Here is a 20,594-nt window from a genome sequence, read left to right on the forward strand (position 1 = left end):
GTAATGACAGTGTTATGTTAATATTACAAAGTTTTACTGATCATCTTATTTTACACAATCAAATATCATAGTTGGTGAGTAGCAATAAAAATACATTTTATGTTCTTTTTTTTGTTGTTTTTTAATAAAAATGTTAAAACTTGTTCAAAAGGCCTAATGTTATTAGACATGCCACTTGAGAACCCTCTTTATACATCTAATTTAAATGGGTGAAGAACAAGAGTGACAGCAGGAGCAAAATACATCTTCACTGAACACATTTCCCGAATTTCTCTACCTTTTCCACCTGCAGCATGCTGGGTGCCAAAGAAAAGAGAAAAAGATTCGGCAGAAAAAAGGCATTTGTTATCTCAGTGGGCTGGTATGCAGACAGAGGCTAGTGGATACTAGCAGGATCAGACAAGCCAAAGAATATGAGAGGTGTTTGAGGAAGCTTGTTGATAAATGAAAATGGCGTTAAGCAGGAATGATTTAATGTAAATAGGGGTGGTATAGCTGCTATAATATATTTACTAGAGCTGTATGCATATATCTTTAAAGAATTCCCACATTGTTCTGGGTGGTGGGCAAGGCTGATGGAAATGTTCAGTGTGAAGAAATTGTTGCTGGATGGCAACGTGATAAATGATCTTGAGATATTTGTTTACATGTCGCTCCTCTCTGGGAAATGATTTGGTTTCATTTTGTAAATTAAAGGAATAATTCAAAAGTAATTTTCTCAAAAATATGAATTTAAAAGTTCATTCGTTTTGATCCCAGCTGATATAAATTGTTACATTGTTTATTGGCTTATCTGGACATGAATTAAGAGTTTTTCCAATTGGACAATACTACAATGCTTGATTAATGCACAAAACCCTTTTTATCAGATTTGTAATGATATTTGTGGTGTCACAAAAGACCGTCAGTTCAGAACCTCAAATAAGCAGTGGTTTCCTGTGACCTCCAAATCTGTCTGACCACCTTCCTCTGTGGGCGGTGTGGTTTTTAAACAATGCAACACTGTTTTCTCCATTCCCCCTGAGAGACAAGAGTCCCGATTTCTACAGCCGCTAGATATTTTTGTCACTTACATTAAACCTTTAGGAGGATTTGCTGAAAAAACTTGTGCCTGCACCTTCCCACATATGGCTGCCTGTGGAGTGAACTGGATTTCCAGAAGAGAAGAGGAATAAAGTTTCCAGTTTCTGTCCAAGATATTAAAGTTGGACTACATCATACCACGTGACCAGTTCATCTGATGAGGCTGACCACCACCCAAGGGATTGTTCACCAATACACTGTTTGTTTAAGCCATAGTTTCTTAGATGCAAAATAAATAAATAAAGGAAATGCTAAAATGAGTCTCCATAAACAAAAACGTAAACACAAACTTTACCTGGGCAATGAAGGAATACACTGATCTGTTGACCTTATGTTGCCACAACAGGTGTGATGTGTCCAAACCCGCAGGAGGGTCTTGCACTTTGACGCTGGTAGTGAATCTTTTGGTCCTTTGAGTTGTGAGTTAGGGCCTCCATGGATCATTCTTGTTCAGGTGCATCTCGTGGTCAATAAGATTGGGATCTAGGGAGCTTGGAGGCCTGTCTGCCATAAAGGAGTGTGTTTATTTTGCATCAGTGTTTACGTGGGTGGTACCTACCAAGAAGTAGACCCCACATGAATGCCAGGACCCAAAGGTTCCCATCAGAACATTGCATGCAAGATGATTAATGTTAATTACTTCTAAGCGCTTCACTTAGCCGTCAGTGTTTTTGTTGTTGTGGCTGATCTCTGTGTATTTGTGCTGTTTGTATATTGTTGATGAAGATCATACTTGCTCATTACTTTGTTGACTTTTAAGTCTCTCTTCCATCTCTTGTTTTTTAACTAACCTGGCAGCGGAGGTCCTAATCAGTGTTTGTGTGTAGCTGGGCAGACAATCAGGGTGTTTTCGTCCTCACTCCAACTCATGATTAGAATTGAAGAGCCTCTGTGTGCCTTTGTGAGCTTTGTTTTTGGCCCTGAAGCAGCTCTAGAGGAGTCTCAGCCTCTCTGCCTTGGCTGTACAGAGGAGCTTTCATAGAGTTTGACTCAGAGTTTCTATGGCTCTCTCCTGCCTGCTTTGATAAATGGAAGTTCTTAGGTTTGCTGTCAGCCTCCTCTACCCTCGGGACTCCTCCTTCCATTCTCACTCCTCTACCGTAACATTTGCTGTTGTGGGTGAAAAATCACCATAGGGAATAGAGTAGATTCTCAGTGCTTGACTGAGAGTGGAACACCCGGAGAAGGTAGAGGTGGCAGTTGTCCCCAGTAGACCCTGAGTCAACACTTGCTGCTAATGGTCTCTCTAAATTTACCTTCTAATTACCCTCCTCTTATTGCCCCCAGCTAACAGCATACTGGCAATAGCCTTGCAACACAAGGAAGCCAAAAGACATGATGGAAATTACACTTTGTTCAGTTCTGGCTAAAGTCAGCAGGAAGGGAACTGATCCACTGACAACTTGGCTTGAGAAAGATACAAATTTTCCTAATCAAATCAAGAATCAGGAAAAAACTATAAATAGGAATCAGAAGATTCCTTTGAGAGATCTTTATACATCTGGCTCTGTGTTAGTGCAGCTGACAAAGAGGGAGAGTATTTATTCTAAGTGCCAGGCCAAAGGTCAGCCGGGGAGAGGAGGATTTTTCACTCATTCACACCCGCTCTGTCTCATTATTCAGCCCTCTCCATAATCCTTCTAAACTAGGTTGTCACCACTGACCACTGCCGCCATCCTGACCAGCCCGCTGCAAGCGATGGCACAGCTACAACAACAAACAGCTTTATCACAGCATAAACACCATCCCAGCCATACGTGTACACAAACATTCGTGCATACAGCAGCCAGCCACAAGAGCGCACAATGCTATGGCATAAAACCGAAACCAAAGTAAGGAACAACCAGTTATTTTCTTTAAAATCTAGAGATTAGCGTTATAGAGGAAGAGAGTCAACAAAATTGTGCCCTCCCCCATTCAGACTTTTCAATATCCCACCTCTCACCGGTCCCATCCTCTTTAAGCACCCCACCCAAACATCATCATGACCACCCAGCTCTGCTGAACGTAAGGAGGCCACTGTGAGCTTTCACCACAGACCCCTCATGTCCTTTAACCTTTCACCCTCAACTCTGCTGAGGACAGCTGTCTGTGGCACTGTGTACAGAGAGAAAAGCCAGCGTTCTGGACCGGGAACCGCCTCAAGCGTTTGTATTGGTTATTTAAATATGTTTCAATCAAAACTCTTACACTGTGTTTTAAAAAAGCCTGAAGTTATTTTTGCTTTTCTTTAAAAAAGAAAATCAACAGTAATAACTGATTGATGTTTGCTGTTCTGTCTGAGGGTTCAAAAGCCATAAGGCAAGTCAATCCTCTTCAGTCTCTGGATGTAGTTGCTCTTGTTTCTGATCACGTCATATAGATACCATATAATGCAACTTTAACAAAGGTCAGGTTTGTGGACCAGATACAGAGAAACTGCATGACCTTTGCTGTCAGCTGAACCAGGGATCTTCTTCTCCCATGTGCTTTAATTAACCTTTTCTGTCATCTGTAACAGCAGAAATAGATTTGTTATAATCTCTCATTTCCACTCAGGAAGTGAACTTAAATCAATCTTTCCCTGCCTTCGATTTGTGCAGTGGGAGACAGGTGTCTCTGATTTGATGTGAGGATCAGAGAGCTCTACCTCTTTCTCTGTGAGCACACACACACACACACACACACACACTCGCGCGCACACACACACACTAATACCGTGTATCAGTAGCAGACAAGCATGAAGAGCATCTGAGTGACAGCATCCGGAAGCTCTAAGATAAGATGTAATCTGGTGCCAATTATTTCTCCTTGACAGGCACAGGTAAGCAGCAATCAGCTCCAGTGACATGTGTTGTGAGTCAATAGACCTTACCCCAAAGGGTGGTGAGAGGCTGATTATGAGGTTCTGAACTGAGGCAAACACGAAAGACAAACACCAAGTCGGGTTGAGCTGATAAGCATTCCCACCGCTGTTCAGATGCTCTTTTATCCCCAATGACCTCTCCATTCTGTGCAAACACACAAAGATACACTGGCCCCAGACATTCAGTATTCACTTGAGAGATGCACTGAATGAAAGAAAGTCCTAGACTGCATGCGTCTTCAAGCAGATTAAAGTCTTCGAACCTAAATGGCAAGTGTGTCAGTGTTTTCCGAAGTAACTCTGCTAATCCACAGCTCATTTTTATTTATTTTAGAACTAGATATTTTCTTTAAAGGTAAGCTTGCTCAAAAAACAATGACACTTCTTTTATCATATCTGTATGTCACACGGGCAGCAGATGAGTTTAGCTAGTGAAACGGCCTGAATTCCAGTATGTTTGTTATGTGGCTATAAGCGCACAAATAAACATGCTGTCGTTGTTTGTTTAATTTGTGCTCAAACAGCAACACAGAATTTTTTTTGTTTTACTTTAAGTTGTTTGCTGTAATTTGATGTTGAGTATGTACAGTGTATTCCTCCTTTTAAAACCACTTTTTGTTTATACGGCGATAAGGTAAAGTGAGTATATGTGGACATTTAGTGGTTCATCGTGTTGTCAGCTTGTCCTAAATGTGGTATCTCTTGGATGCCTTGTGGGAATTTCCTCAGATTTAGCATAAACATCCACTTGGACTCAAAGATGAAGAAATCAGAATTTGGTGGTCAAAGGTCGGTATGACTTCATAGTATGTGTTTGGCTTGTGCTAAATTTACACAAATCTAAAAAGATTAATAAAAGAAAGAAATGATGGCTTGTTGCATCCGATGTTCAAAGGTCATGTCTTAACAAAATTCTAACTGGCTAGTTGGGATGTGCAACCACACCACACTAATTCTAGTGGAACATTTGACAGTCACAGACAAGCTAGTTTCCTTGCTTGCAGTCATTATGCTTAATTACTATCACCATACTTAACAAATGCTTACCAATGAAGTTGATCATCCTATTGGGACTCTAAACAGGTAAAAGTGAAAGAGTATTTTCAGTAATCTTGCACAACTTGGATTGTCGATATGGTTACAGAAAAGCAAGTTCAGCTGTTCATAGGGTATTAATTACAGTGCTAGTCAAGGGAGTTTTACAGACAGTCTTATATATAAAGTTACTTTTAGGGACACATCCTTGCATGCTTGGCTGCAGACAAGCTGCAACAAGGTAGAACCACACCTTTACTTTGGAGAATGTGAACATAAGTAAATTTGGAAATTTAGACCACATGCCATGAATGCCTGGGCAGGTATGCGGGATTTTCTGTTGCCTGCTCCCTCGTACTAAGTGCAGATTGATTGTGAGGAAGGGGCTTAAGCTGAAAGAGGCATTAAAGAAGCAGTAGTGGTGTCTGTGTGGTACGTGTTTTATTATCTATTTATAGATACAAAACAGGGGTCATTTATGTCCTTTTGAGGACCCTGACTAGGGTTGATCCAGGAACAACACACCATGGTACAAATACTGGCCTATAAAAATATAAAGTATATAAAAGCCTATATACCTTAGCTTCAAAGCAGAGCAGAGGGATCACATAGGTGACTAACTAAAGGATCAGTTGACTAGTCTGTGTTATTCACATTTCTGCAGAGTCGATTGAGTTTTGTTCAACAAACTGAAGGCAATTAGAGAAAGGTCATAGAGAAAGAAAAAGACAATGTTCTGCCTGCCTGACTGTCTGGTAATTATTACAAAGACCTTGCTGGGAAGCTGGGTGATATACACGAGGTTCTGTGGTCTTTAAAAAAAAATGCAGGACCTGGTGCACTATCATTGCACTTGTGCCCTATCATTGCTGAATGTACCAGCTGGTGGTAAATTCAGCCATTTAATTCCATGTTAAATGCCTGTTTTTGGTTGTTTTTTGGAGCGTTTTTCTTTGCTTCAAACAACCATTTAGTCTGAGCTCCTTAACACACAGGAATGCTTTTTGAGAAGATGAATTTGTGCTGACAATAGAGTGTATGTGTGGTTCGAGGTGGACTGTTACCATACTTCACCACTAATCTCACCACACCTCAGGCATTATTTCAAGGTAAATGTGTTTTAGCGTGTCTCACCTTGCAGGGATGTAATGTTTCTTCTTTGTGAAAGCTTGCCACGTCATTTGCACCGACTAAAATGTCAGGATGAGAGGAGCCAGTATACTTTAGAAATCTCACGTCGTATTTTGAGTTGAGCTGAGTTCATTCACAAGCTCAAAAGAGAGAAACAAAATAAACGACGTTAAACTGATCTACTGAACTTGCCATTTTCTATAAATCACAAAAGGTGATCACGTATTGCTTTGAACATAATTCTCAAATTTTCAAGTCAAACAGATCATGAAGTTTTACTAACGGAGTTCAGATGGTGCGGTATCTTGAACCCACTTTGTGTGCTGTCCTAATTGTTGTTAAGAGTTTTTAATTGATGTCATATACTTTACCCCATTGCTCAGCACAATAACTGAGATATGCCAGAATTTAAAAAAGAGAATACTGTCATTTAAGAGTGTTTTAGGCCTGCGAGTTTTAACTTTGTGCAATATAGATATCTTATATCTGATTTCCAAGAGTTTATAATAATAATAATACATTTTATTTAAGGGCGCCTTTCTAAAGCACAAGGTCACCTTACAAAGAGAAAAAGACATCAATGAAGCAGTAGATTAAAATAGATTCTAATAAATTAAAATACAGAAACCAGCAAAATACAACCACAAACAACAAATTAAAAAACAGAACAAAAACATTATTTGACAGCAAGTAAAATCTGTATTAATTTAGTTAATTTTTACAAAAGAAGTGATTTCATCCACCATTTCAATCTTTGTTCTATTTTAGCTGAAGGAGCTGTAGTCCTCATGTAGACAAACATCCACAGCACATGGAATGAGTCCGAAGTGCTGTAGATGTTAGGATGCTGGTGATGTGTAAGTGACATGTAATCTTGGACAGGTACCTCAGTTAATATCTGTTAAATCATGGTTCCCATATTAATACATGTTGAGTTTTCCCAGTGCAGCTTTTTTAGTATACAATTGACTGGTCATTTTCCCCACATCGGGATTAATTAGGTCACTTCTGACAGGATGAAATTTGATTTGCTTTGGGGTGAAGCACATCGATCCAGTGATCCTGGATGGGAGATTCACAAGAGAGAAAGATGACAGGCTGTCAGATACTTGAAGCTGGTTGCTATTAACAGGTGATATGTTTAGGCGAACGTTTACTTGTAATGTAGTAGGTTGTCTGTCTGTCTGCCCGTCTAGTCTGGTTTGCAGTGACCTAACTGTCTGATTTATGGCAGCCGGTCCTCTCCCTTTCTGATGCCCGTGCATGTAGATCTGAGTGCAGAGGTGATAAATGTGGGGTCACGGCTGAAGTTCCAGTATCGTTTGACTGCTGGGCTTGCCACAGCAGATAACAGGCTGTGTTTAGTTGACTAGCAAACGAAGATGGAAGATGTTTATAGAACAAGTCTGGTGCTCGACTGTCTTAGGATACTATCTATGTGTTTGTGAGTGCGACTTTTGCATGAATACAGTAATCCTGGATTACACATGGCAGTCTTTCCTGGAAACCCTCAAATACACTGAAAAAATCAAACCTCAGAAAATATTCATCTTATTTCTGATTTAATGCTTTTTCAGGATTCGGGGAACAGAATAGACTTAAAAATAAAACCCCTGACGTGTACTTTCACCACAGCATGGCAAAATCGCATATCGGGGTTACTATTAAACTGTTTAATGTGTTTGGAGGCATCTTATGAGAATTACATGGGTGACAGGCACGTCTGTTTCTGTTTACTACCCGCGCACCATGATGCTGCACCGTGACTGCAGCATTTCACAGTTTCTGAAGGAGCTCAGCAAACCAACAGCGAAGAAGCTCTCTAGGAGAGGATTCATGTCAGTATTTCCACATGTCCCGTGCAGGTGGAGAACTTCATGCTGTCTTTTATTTCCCTAAGTAAGACTTTCTTCCTCGGTCGGGTTAAGGAAAGTCGTTATAGCTGCCATATGGAGTCTTTTTCATCTCCAGTGACTCTTAGATTTGGCTACACAGAGCATAAGAGCATTTGTACGGTCCCATTAAAGTGGAACCTGAACAGGCCTTCCATGGGATCCTTGGGCTTTCTCTACAAACAGAACAATCTCAGCTTTCACAAAGCAAATTCTGAAAGACAAGAGAAACAGATACACTTATCAGAGCTGCTCCAAAGATAATAAGAGGATCGGGGGAGGAATCTGCTTTTTGTACAGCAGCACTGAAAGTCACATTTTCACACCACTGAGCCTCCCCGTGCAGTATGTGAGCCATCAGTTTCATTTCAAAATAGATTTAACAGCGATATGGAGGAAAGTATACTGCGGTGTTTTGCTTCCCAGGGAGCACATCGGTTCATTCGTGTCTAATTCACCAGGGGAGATTGTTACAAAGTCTATCATCCCCTTCACAGCTTGTTACAACTGAGGTTCAGACTCCACGGCCCTGAATGTTATCAACCATGTGGCCTGTTGTAATAAACAGCGTGGTATTTGACTTCTTACTGTTCCCATAACTTGTGACTGATCTTTTGCGTCTCTCTTGCCATTCATTTAGGATTCCCGTGAGTTATTTTTTGTCTGCTTGCTTTAGTCAAGCCCGCCGTACCCATATTTAGTCTGACCATAACCCCATTATGGCAGGATGTAATTGGGGGGTAAAAACATAATCTGTAAATTAATCTTGGATAGTTTGATGGTAGGCTTGGCATCATTAGTATGTTGCCATGTCTTTAACAATAGAATACTTTGTGTGTTTGTGCGTATGTGTTCCAGAAAAAGGCAGCCGACACACAATTCCTGAGACTATGTCTGTGGTTTGGGTTTTCTAGTTTTATTGTGTGTTTTTCTACTACAGTAATTGCAGGTTCAGTATGAACAAAAACATTTATTTTTGCACTTTTTTTGCCCCTTTATAGAGCTGAAGTCTACCGGCACTGCTCACCACTTCTCCTTTTTGCTGAATTCAACCGACTATCGGATCCTTCGCATGGACGAGGACCATGACCGCATGTATGTGGGCAGCAAAGATTATATACTCTCTCTGGATCTACATGACATCAACAAGGAGCCTCTCATAGTAAGAAAGTTTCTACCTAAACACTGAACTGCCCAAGCTCGGCATGGGTTTACAGCTAACCAGCTTGTGTATTTTTCACTGTCAGATCCACTGGCCTGTTGCCCCCCAAAGGAAGACTGAATGTGTTTTGTCAGGGAAAGACATCAATGTAAGTATTTAAAAGAAAAAGCAATTCTGACGAATGAAAAATCCCAAACATTTTCTAGTTTCATTTATAAAAACTTACTATTGTTAATTGATTTTCATCTAAATACTGAATTTTTGGTTGTTGCAAGTTTTCAAATCAAATCATCAGTGCTGAAGGCAGACTAGCATCATACAAGTGATAGCTTCTGGAGACACCGTGCTACAATTATCCTTATAATGCATTTAATGTGGTTATTCAGTAGCACTCAGACTTCAGCTGGACTTCAAACTGAAATTTAAAAATTCAGATTCTACACTCTGTTTATAAAGATGGCTATATGGGTATCACACTATCACAAGTAAATAAACACTTTGTTTCCAGGGTTACCCCTGTTCAAATTTAACAGTGTGTTTTAATCCTGTCTTTTTTTGGTGATGCTCCCAATTTTAATGTTGGACTGGGGTTAACAGAGGACATTTTCAAGCTCCTCCAAATGTGTGACTGGTTATGAAGCTCTTATTTACTGCCTCTGAATCCCTGATAGCTAATTGCACACAGATGCCACCAATTTAGCTGAAGCAGGAACTTGAACCTTGCAAAAAAAAATGCACCAGTCTAGAAATGCCAAATTATTATCATTATTTTCCTTTCTTTCCACACCGTAATCATTTTACCTTTTGTTGTTCAGACAAGCTTCCAAAATGAATCGGTCACTGGAAGCCTCAGACCCATATGAAGTCTTAAAAGGGTTCAGAGACATTCAGACATCTCCTTGCACCTCCTGTGCAGCCCCCACAAAGAAGGGATGGAAACTCATCATTGAAATTCATTTAAAAACCAGATTCCTCTCCTTTGATTTCGTTCACACGTTGATCCCCCTCCTACCCTCAAACACACACATATGCACTTGTTTTATCCATGCTAGGGGTGAGAGACGGCACAGTCAGGGTGCACCAACAGTTTGATGAGGCTGTGGATAATAATCCTTCTCTTCCTGCTGGTATAAAGCTCAGGCAGCTGTTTATCCTACTAGAATGTTCATTTATGCACGTCTGGTGACCCAAGCCTCCAAGCGCCTCTGGCTACATTGGCCTATGTATGTTCATATGCGCCTGTATCAGCTTCTGTGTATGTGTGTGAGGGGATGGGTTTGAAATTTCATCAACAGAATAAGAGAATAAGAGATAAGACCGGCTACTGCAAGACATCGCAGCTCTTTAGTGAATGACAAATGATGACAATTCAGAAGCAATTCAGAGGGGATGTTGGTTCAGGCAGGAGGTCAAAGGCAATCAGCCCCACTGTGCTCTCTGTGGGGGAGCACAACTGTGCACTGAATGATACACACAGGCCCGCATGCGTAAACACACGCACAAAAACACATCCTCTGAAACCTCTGACTTGTGCATCTGTCATGCTGTTAAAATCTGCCAAAATGGCTCATCCCCCATCCTGCATACAATCTTTTTTATCTACTTGGTTCATCCTTTCTTTTTCACCAGCTGTCACTAGCAGAAAACATGACAGACAAATCTGAACAGAGCTTATCGGCTTGAACATTTCTGTAGTTGGAATTTTGATTTGGTGGATTGTGACCAGGAAGGCAGACAGCTGGTCAGGCAAACAGATTGGAAAAAACCTAGAAAGCACAGAGCTGTGCTCACTGAGAGCACCTCTTTGTCTTTAGTCCAAAAAAGGAAAACATTGGCATTGCTTGAATTTCGCTACTAAGAAATTAAAATTCTAAATTCAGGCCAATCAGTGTTGAGCTTTTCACATTTTTGGCTTTATGGTTTGTCTAAAAAAAAAAAAAAAGAAAAGTTAATTGGATTTCAAAACCTTTTCATTTCTTCCCATTTTTTCATTCAAGCACTCTTATTTGCTCTAACCAAAATCTTTCCCATTTGTCAAATTTGACAGAACACTGAATTGGGTTTAACCTCAATCCCTGAAGCAACCACACTTAACATCTCAGAGGCGCTGCTTTCCTTGGTTTCAGCCACACACTTAAATGGTGTTTGGAAACATTTTCCCTGTGAGAGTGTGGTCCGATTGGAAGCCAGAGCCAGCCTGACACAGAGAGTGGAACAGCGCTGCCAAACAAAAGCCAGCCAGCAGAGGAAGTGATAGATGTGATGTTTTTAAGGCAGACAGAGGAGTTATTAACCATCAGTAGGGCACTGTATATTAAGCATCTCCCTTTATCTACTGCATTTTCATTATCTTGTGCTGTCTGTGTTTTGTTTTGCTGTCTCTCAGGGGGAATGTGGTAACTTCATCCGTCTGATTGAGCCCTGGAACCGGACCCACCTGTATGTGTGTGGGACAGGCGCCTACAACCCCATCTGCACCTATGTCGACCGAGGACGCAGGTCACAGGTAACCAAAGACACAGCCAGGCATCCATGGAGACATTTTGACCTCTACTCTCTACTTCCTAAAGAACCATATCAGTCGATCAGTCTCAGGTCAGAGACGCTCCTCCTGCTCTCGCGCTTTAGTTTCATGGGCTTTGCTTCTCTTCCATCATTTTCTGCGTATTAGTTTTCATCGATTTGCACTCTTTCACGGTCTGGAGGACTCAAAGAAAAAAGCTTGGTTAGACCTCTCCAGATCACCATTAACATTACAAAGTTGAAGTTGGTAAGGCAACAAATAAGAGCAGCTAAGTGCTGCTGCTTAGGGGCCATTGAGGCTATAAGCTTCTCTTACCATTGTGAATATCACGATGACACTATATCTATAGAAAATACCTCTGCTTGTGGTCCTCCATCCCCACCCTCACCTGTTTATACACTGTGGCCCTGTGGCCTGTCTTGCTGTCTTGCTGAAAACCTCTGAAAAGCAATCATTACTGATGGAGCCTCTCATCCATCATCAGCCTTGTAGCTCACCCCTCCCTCTGTCCCTTCCTCCATCCCTCCCTCACTCGATGGCCACGCAGAGCTTCGGCAGCTGCCTACCCAGTTATAGTCGACACACTTGCATTCACCGCTCTGCCTGTTTAGTCTCACTGTTCAAATGGAGGGTTCAGATTTCAATGTAAAGGTCAGTCTGTCTCTTGTCATTCAGTTTCTCCCCTAAGGCCCAAACGCTATGTTACTTCACACTGTAAAGATTTTTCTCAGTAACAGTAGATGTAAACAAAAACCAGTTGTTCAGAAATTCGTCCCCGTCTTATACAAAGGGCTTCACACATTTTTTAATCCCCAGTTCATGCCCAAACTTTGTCCCGTAACTGCAAACGTTTTCCTTTAACTGCATCAGCTTTTATGCCTTTTCGAGGCGGCTTCACAGCTTTCTCTGCAGGCTGATGAGCTCCACATCAAAAAGTGTAAAAAACGTGAACATTTAGTTTGGTTGCTAATAACAGTTACACTGTGAACATGCGTACACGTATTTTCTCATATGTTGATGTAATTATATTCAGTGTATATGTTGTTTGCGATTTAATGTGTTCTGTATAACCTGCATGCTTTACAGCTGCGTTTGCATGTCTCTGAGTCTAATCGCACATGGGTATCAAATGATCAATGCCACTCATCAGGCTCTCTTCGATCACCTTTGACCTCCACTTTGACCCACTCACATTTGTATTTCCATCTTTAAGAACTACTTTTTTTTATTCGACTTCTTTTGTCCAATCCCTTTTGCTCTGACATATTTACTCTTCTTTTTATGTCATGGTCGGCATCAGTTGACTTTAATCTGGGATGTTGTACGTCGGTAATGAGATGGCCATTGTGCCATGTCTCTGTTTTTAGGGGTTCCACTACCAACAGGCATCCCAATCTGGAGGGAGAACAAGTCGAGCAGCAGACTACAGCGCTACATCACAGCCTTTGGAGGCGAAGGTGGGCTGAAAGTTTTGTAGAGTTTTATGCCCACCTGGAGTACTTTTTTTATTAGAGTTGGGGGAAATAATAGGGGGAAAGCATAACTATAAATAAATTTCTTCTTTTAAATATCTTGGGTTATCGAGGCAGCTTGCTGAACTACTGAGCCTCCAATCAACTCTGCTTTCAAAACTGAACTGAACGAACAAAAAAGTTCTGCATCCTGTTAATGACTAGTATTTTTTTTTTCAGACCTTTATCTCCAGTATTAAGCAGCAAATGTACACAAACAAAATATGCGGGGGGAAAAAGTTCCCCCTTTCACTAAAGTTTTCAGACAAATGCACAAAATCGTTGACCCAAACCACGGTTGTCATCTTCATTGATTTACGCAAATGGTAGCGTTTTCATCACCACACACATATTTATGAGTCATACTGTATCTTGTTACTAAAAAACAATATCCAAGCTCAGGTTACAAACACAGCTTTACATCTTTTTTGCCTTACATATTTCCTACCTGTCAGACATCATCAGTGAGCTTTGAAGTGCCTGAATGACCTCCGTGTAGACATGTACCCAGTGTTGACACAGATGTTCCAACATGTCCTCTTGCACTGTGGAATAATGAATTCTTGTTTGAGCCACTAACATGAGAAGCATGGTGGATGAGTTTTGAACTGCTGTCAGCGTTTGCCTCCACCTCGCCATCGACTGATAACCGCTTTTGTGCACTATTTGTTCCCATTAGCAGAGCCATGTAAGCTGCCTATAGGGTCACCACTCACACTTAATCATTATTACCAACTTAACCAACTGATCACATTAGTTTGATGACGCCATTGCCTTTTTAAAACTTGTAAGTCTTGTAAAGTAAATGATATAGCCAAACTGCCCCCCCTCCCCACCCAAACACACACACGCGCGCGCACGCGCGCAAACAAAAAAAAGTTCCTTAAACATAATAAATCTGTTACCATGTGGTTAATGTTTTTCTTCACCTTTTACCATTACAGGAATACATTTTCCGCCTTGAACCTGGTAAAGTGGATTCTGGGAAAGGAAAATGTCCCTATGACCCTAAGCTGAACAGCGTCTCGGCTTTGATCAGTAAGTATCAGCTTTTGTTTTTCCTTCCAACGACGTGTGCAGGCGTGAAAGACATAAAAGATCTGCAGTTTGTGTTTGGTTTGTATTACTGAATGGGACTACTGGTGATCACTTTGACACTGCAGCGCTGTGTTACCGAATTTTAAGGAGACTTGACGGTTGTGCATGATGTGATGATAAACTCTTTTAATTAGTTAATTGTTCATTTAAAAACAAAAAAGGGCAAATAAAGAGAGCTTTTGGGTTTTTTTCTTTAGATTGTGTTTAAATTAACCAGTATTTCAAAACTAAACACTGATTTTAGATTCACACAAGATAGAGAAAGTCGATAAATGATCACATGTACACAAGTAAATTAATTTACTGATAACCATCTCAGTCATTAGTCAGTCAGCTGTTTCAAGTCTAAGCAGGTCTGCAGATACGTGGTCATTTAGCTGGTCAGATGGACGTGTGCGCTCTCATGTCAGTAGGTGGTCTTTTGTTACCAGCTGCTTACAGGTGGTTAGACATGGCTCCAGGTCAGCGACCTTCTGCCCTCTGTGTGTGCATGTGCTCAAGCGTGCATACGTATGCGTGAAGGACAAAGGCGGAGAGCGTCTCTCTCTCTTTTGCTGTGCCATGTCAGCTCAGTTACAGCTGACCCAAGCAAAACTGTAACACCAAAAAAATCATCTAAATGTCGTCTCACATAGTTGGCAGGGCAGAGGCATACCGCACTGACACAACAGGAAGGTGGAATTTCCCTGGTTTAGGATTTAGGTGGGTTTTTTTTACACTACTGTTTCACAAGCTATGCCTCCACTTCACTCCTCATAAGGTTCACAGTATAGAAAGCAAATGCTCCAAGTTTCTGCTTTTTTTTCTAGGTGCTGCACAGAAAGTTTCTGTTTACGCCGAACATGTCAAATCTGACTGGCTTTCCTTGATCTCTAAACTATACGCCATGAATCTGTCTGATGTGAAGTTGACTTTCTAATTGCAGCTGTTCTTTCAAATTTCACTGATTAGCCCAATAAGCACGAGTACAGTAATTATGAGAATAGCATTTTTGTCTGAAACGTGACACAGACACCTGTGAGCTGAGTTTAATCAGACTGAACATGTTTTAATTTGGCACTGTCCTGAGTTAAAATTCCTGCCTTTGAATGGCCACATCTGCCATGCATGCCATCAGTCAGATGCTGGGGAAATCTAGAGGGATGGCGTCACTTTTTAATGAAGTTCTGGCATGGTAGATAGCATGTTCTGTATAACGTGAAAATGTTTTCATCCATCATGACTTCACCTTGGCATTTCATCTGTGATTGACAGATGGAGAGCTGTATGCAGGAGTGTACATTGATTTCATGGGAACAGACTCGGCGATCTTCCGTACACTGGGGAAGCAGACAGCCATGAGGACTGATCAGTACAACTCCAGATGGTTAAATGGTAATGTCTCAACTCACAGCTTGTTCTGCATCCAGGATTTTCCTTGACTCATTTTGCTGTAGACCAGTTTTTATTTACTCCTCAGTTTCTTAAGATCATTACTGTAATGTTTTAGGTTACCAAGTTAAACCTTGGGGTTAAATACCATCCTGCTGATAGTCAAATTGAGAATGTTCCCTTTCCAGTCAGTTTCAGTTGACTGAATGATCAATTGACTCAAAGCATGCCATTCACTACACTAACTGTTCACTGCATGCCTGCAGCAGAGTCTGACAACAGGGTCAATAGTGTAGTTGCAGGAGAAAATTAGCGCAAGTCAATAATGACTCAGAGTAGCCTTTGCTTTGTGAATGAACTGTGATTGGCTCAGTGACATAAATGCTGTTCGAGAGCTTTCATTTGATATGGCCAAATCAGTCACAGCATCCCCCCCCCCCACCCCCCTGAATCCTGCAGGCTCCCAGATTTTCCTCTGACCCTGTTGCCCTGACAACAATCCCCTGGCAGTGGTTCACTGAATCGGGACACCTGAGTCCTGCTAATCAGCCATGTGAGATGTCACAGATATCCCCCCTCCCCCATTACATGGTTCCTGGTTATCCCCCCTCCGCTTGGTTTGGTTTGTCCTCATTTGGGACCCTGGTCTGTCACAGTGGGGAGGGGCACTCTGTGTTGCGTGTCCAGTGTTGACCCAGTGAATCAGCCAGCGGGAGCAAACTGTGATGCCATATTGAGCATTGTTACTAGGAAGAAATAAAGGGACAAGTTTAGAGTGTCAAAGTGCTGTTTAGTCTTTAGGCTGCTGTTATTTTGCCCATAATAGTATTAATAAAAATAAATAAATAAAAGCATTTTATTTCGAAGGGTTAAGCTGTTGAATGAAACAAGATTTTCAAGGTCTCAAGTATTTTTCTTGATAATTGACAGCTTTCCTTGTTTATCTTAAAACAATGGTCAGGTACACGTGTAAACTAAAGAATACAAAGTCAACATACAGCCATGGTCAGAGGCAATTTTGTGTGCGTTCAGGATGTCCCTCTTCTTTTCTCTTGAATGCTATTAGGAAGCTTTTTGACATTTGGCACAAAGGTTCACGAGGACCGAAGGAACTGATTTGATTTGGTGGTCAAAGGTCTCTGTGACCTCACACGGCACATTTGGCCACAACTCAAAAATCTGCACGTGATTTCACAAAATGTTTAATGGGAGGCTACTTTTAGTGTGACATCATGACATTTTGAAAAACACTTTTGTGGCTGTAAAGAGGTTTTAAATATGTTGCCTGCACACATAATGTATTTTCCAAGACTTGTATTGAACGTTTTCTTTCCTTTTTTGTCTACAGATCCCACATTTGTTCATGCACACCTCATTCCAGACAGTGCTGAAAAGAATGACAATAAACTCTACTTCTTCTTCCGCGAGAAAGCATCTGAGATGGGCCAGAGTCCCATGACGCAGTCCAGGATAGGGCGGATCTGCCTGGTGAGTTATCACACCAGTCATCAAATTTAATGCTTATGTGTCTCCGTAATGGTTAGTTATGCTCTGCTGGCAGTTTGAGGCCCATAAAGGAAGTCCCCCATGATCATCAGAAACTGTTTTCTGACTAATAATTACTATGTACAACAGAGTGATGCTTAGCAAAGTATTTGTCATTTGCCTCAAAGGCCAAGTCTGAGATCCTTTATTTCTTTTCCTCAGGGTGAAAGGTTTGAAGAGCAGGGTTGACTTTAATCCACGTCTGTAGGCATACAGAGACATCTTTGCAAAGCCTGTGTTTAATTAGCATTGTAGTGTTGTAGACACACAAACAATTGAGCTGTGTTCAAAACTTTCAAAGCATCTGCACGTAGACTTCAGAAAAATGCATCTGAAGGGTTCTGTGTTTGCAAGCTGCATCCCTTAAGTGTGTAATTCAAAAGAGATGAAAAAACAAGACAGTCTAGCTGTTCTAGGAGGCTTAGAGCTAAATGCTACTTTCAGCATCCTTACAGTCTCACAGTGTTTGGTTATTTTTTCTATAAACAGTTGCTGTGTTTTTCTCACATCTTGTGTGTTAACAGTCTTGAATGTTTTAGAGGTTAAATAAGATTATATATATCCTCCAAAAAGATTAAAGTCAAGTCAAGTTTCTGGACGATATTAATTGAAACATTTAAAGCACACAAGAAAATTGGAAACTTTTTTTTCCTTGTAAATGTTAGTAGATAAAAACGAACATTAAATTTTATTCTTCTAACCCCTAAATCATTCTGACTGTGAAATGCACTGATTTCATGTATCATCCCAGTTCTTTGCCTCAGTAGCAAAGGTTTTCTGACCGCCTTGTGAAGACTGGCCAAGCTAAAACATAAAGCTATGTCTTTATTTATACAGACCAGTTGTTCCAAACAGCTGTTGGTCAGATATTGCTCAAGCTCATCCCGTTGAGTAATTTTTGGAGCAGTGTGAGAATGACTCCCGCGTGTCTCTGCTTTTCAGAACGATGATGGTGGACACTGCTGTCTGGTGAACAAGTGGAGCACATTTCTAAAGGCTCGTCTCATCTGCTCAGTGCCCGGAGCTGATGGCATTGAGACACACTTTGATGAACTAAGTAAGTTGAATTATTTCCCAGGATCCCTGACCCTTTTAGAGCTTCTCTGATGCTCCCTTTCATCTCTGGATTTTGAACACCGCATCGCGTCACCGGTAGTCACTCTAAACCTAAAATTTAAGTTTGCATATTTAAAAGAGAAATGAACCATTTTCTTTCTAAATGTGTCGCATGTTGCATTTTACAGCTCAGTTAATGCAAGTCAGGGACCGTATAGTGCATTTGGTAGGAGTTAATGTAAAGCACATAATGAATGCATCGCTGACCTCACAGAAACCCTGGCAGATGGAAAGTGAGAATTCTTAAATGGCTGCGTAACCGCGACTATTCAAAACAAGGCCCTGCAGATGGACTTGTTGTTGACAGATTCCGTATCAACAACTTCATCATTTGTAGAGTTCTCTTCACATTTGCTTTGCATACTTTCTCCATGATGTTAATCCACATATACTCGGCATTTGGTGCGGTGCGTGTGGGCCAGCAGCTTACTGTACTATAGTCCGGGGACACATCCAGCAGCATTTAGCACATCTCTTCTTACGTGCTGCAATAGCAGGAAGAATCCCCGAGAAGCTGCAGCTTTAGATTAAGGTATCACTGACTCATACATGTTAATCTTGACATGTATATTCCTTTGAACCTCCTGTAAAGTAGGTGTCATCCTAAAAAAGGTAATGTCCATAATGTCAGAATGTAATCAGCCTGCTTTCAAGCACCATCAGTGTCTCACAGCCTTGTTTTTAGAAAAAGGAACCACATAGACACACATGCAGAGTAATCAAAGTAATGAGCAGCAGGAATCAGTCCAGCACATTGTGGATCATCACAGCCTCACATGACTGACGGGATTAAGGAGGGATTTGTAGTATCCTTAACATTGTAATGACAGGTGGAATGAGCAGCACTTACATTTTATTTTACTACACTGACTAGCTTCTGCTTGCTGGGAACTTATTTTCACAGTAATGCAAAACATATTTCACGACAGTACAAAACAAATTCTATAATCACCTTTATCCCATGTTCACATTCAGTCTGAATTGCCTTGTGAGTGCCGCAGGTGAAACAAGAAGTTCTGATAGTCCAAGTTTGCACCTATCCAATATTATTATTAAGCAGATACAAACTACTACAGACTGTTTTTTCACTTAGCTTATGTATGAAAACACACACGTGTGTGTTAATTTAGAATTTATCATTAGATGACAAAAATTCCTGTTCATAAACATGGAAAAAATGAACAATAAATACATATATTTATTATTATTATAAATTACAGGCACTATTAACATCATGTTTGTGGAACACTTATTTACAGATATGCATCGCAACACATCCCAGTGACCTGCAAAGTGCCACTGCACTAAAAAGTTAAGCAAAATGTACACATACACATAATGTACATGTAATGTGCCATGCGTTTTAGGATTAGCTGCTACACATAATGTATATAATTTGTAAGGGTCCTAAATACCTAGACAGATGTTGATAACCCTGGTACCCTAGATAGTTTATAAAGTTTCATGGAAATCGATTAATGAGATATGCTCATACGTTATGATCATTATAGTAAGATTATTATTACTAATATTACCTGATACAGTACTTAAAATGAATTTACAGAAAGGCCTGAATAACCAACTCTTTAAAGTGTCTTTTAGTACAATGCTGAACAAACAAAACAACAGTCTTAACTCAGTTATACAGCTTTCCCTGCAGTTGTGATAAGGGAAAATGCCAAAACATTTAGGAGTAGAATATGTTTATTTATGTCTTAAAGTTGTGCAATTTGACATGGGGGTCTATAGGGATTGATTATCTGATTAGCTTACCCTTTTAGGAACGCCAGTTTTTGGAACGTAGCATTGGCTTCAAACTTTAAACACCAGAGGGTGCATTTTCTGTAACCAATTACAACTCAGATAACGGCCTTGATGTGTAAAGTGTGCAGGCTTGCGTTCAACAACATAAAGCACCACCGACAAAACAGCCTTCTTCATGCCTGAGTCTTTCAAAACCCTGATTTGTACACCTTTTCAACTGATTATATTTGTACTTTGCCTGAGTTCAACATCTAAGCCAGTCCACAGTGAATTTTGACAGTAGTATTAAACATTTCATCAAGCGACGGTGCAGGTATGAGCTGAATCTATAGTAGGCCTAATCTTGTGCAGTGATGAGGCTTTGCAGATGTTAGTTGTGTGTTAAGAGCACTCAGTGTCTGTGACAGAAAAGCACTCTTTTGTCAGTGTTGCTGTACTTTTAGCGGTCCATCCACTGTCAGTTGTAGCCTCGGTGCAGATGAGCACTCGTGATGAGGTCATTCTGAGTCCTGAGGTG

General features: G+C 40.7%; 1 protein-coding gene across 2 annotated transcripts in view; it reads left to right on the forward strand.

The window, feature by feature from the left end:
- Window positions 1-20,594, forward strand: part of sema3fa (sema domain, immunoglobulin domain (Ig), short basic domain, secreted, (semaphorin) 3Fa) — a 46,167-nt gene that overhangs the window by 18,109 nt on the left and 7,464 nt on the right. For both annotated transcript variants that reach the window (XM_082532217.1, XM_082532218.1), the window contains exons 3-10: window positions 8,988-9,148; window positions 9,234-9,296; window positions 11,535-11,654; window positions 13,040-13,129; window positions 14,128-14,221; window positions 15,536-15,655; window positions 17,001-17,140; window positions 18,140-18,254. In XM_082532217.1, the coding sequence (XP_082388343.1) occupies window positions 8,988-9,148; window positions 9,234-9,296; window positions 11,535-11,654; window positions 13,040-13,129; window positions 14,128-14,221; window positions 15,536-15,655; window positions 17,001-17,140; window positions 18,140-18,254 (903 nt within the window). The remainder of the gene's footprint in view (window positions 1-8,987; window positions 9,149-9,233; window positions 9,297-11,534; window positions 11,655-13,039; window positions 13,130-14,127; window positions 14,222-15,535; window positions 15,656-17,000; window positions 17,141-18,139; window positions 18,255-20,594) is intronic.

This window comes from Aulonocara stuartgranti (genome assembly GCF_965226115.1).
Source record: "Aulonocara stuartgranti genome assembly, chromosome: 5".
Lineage (NCBI taxonomy): Eukaryota > Metazoa > Chordata > Actinopteri > Cichliformes > Cichlidae > Aulonocara > Aulonocara stuartgranti.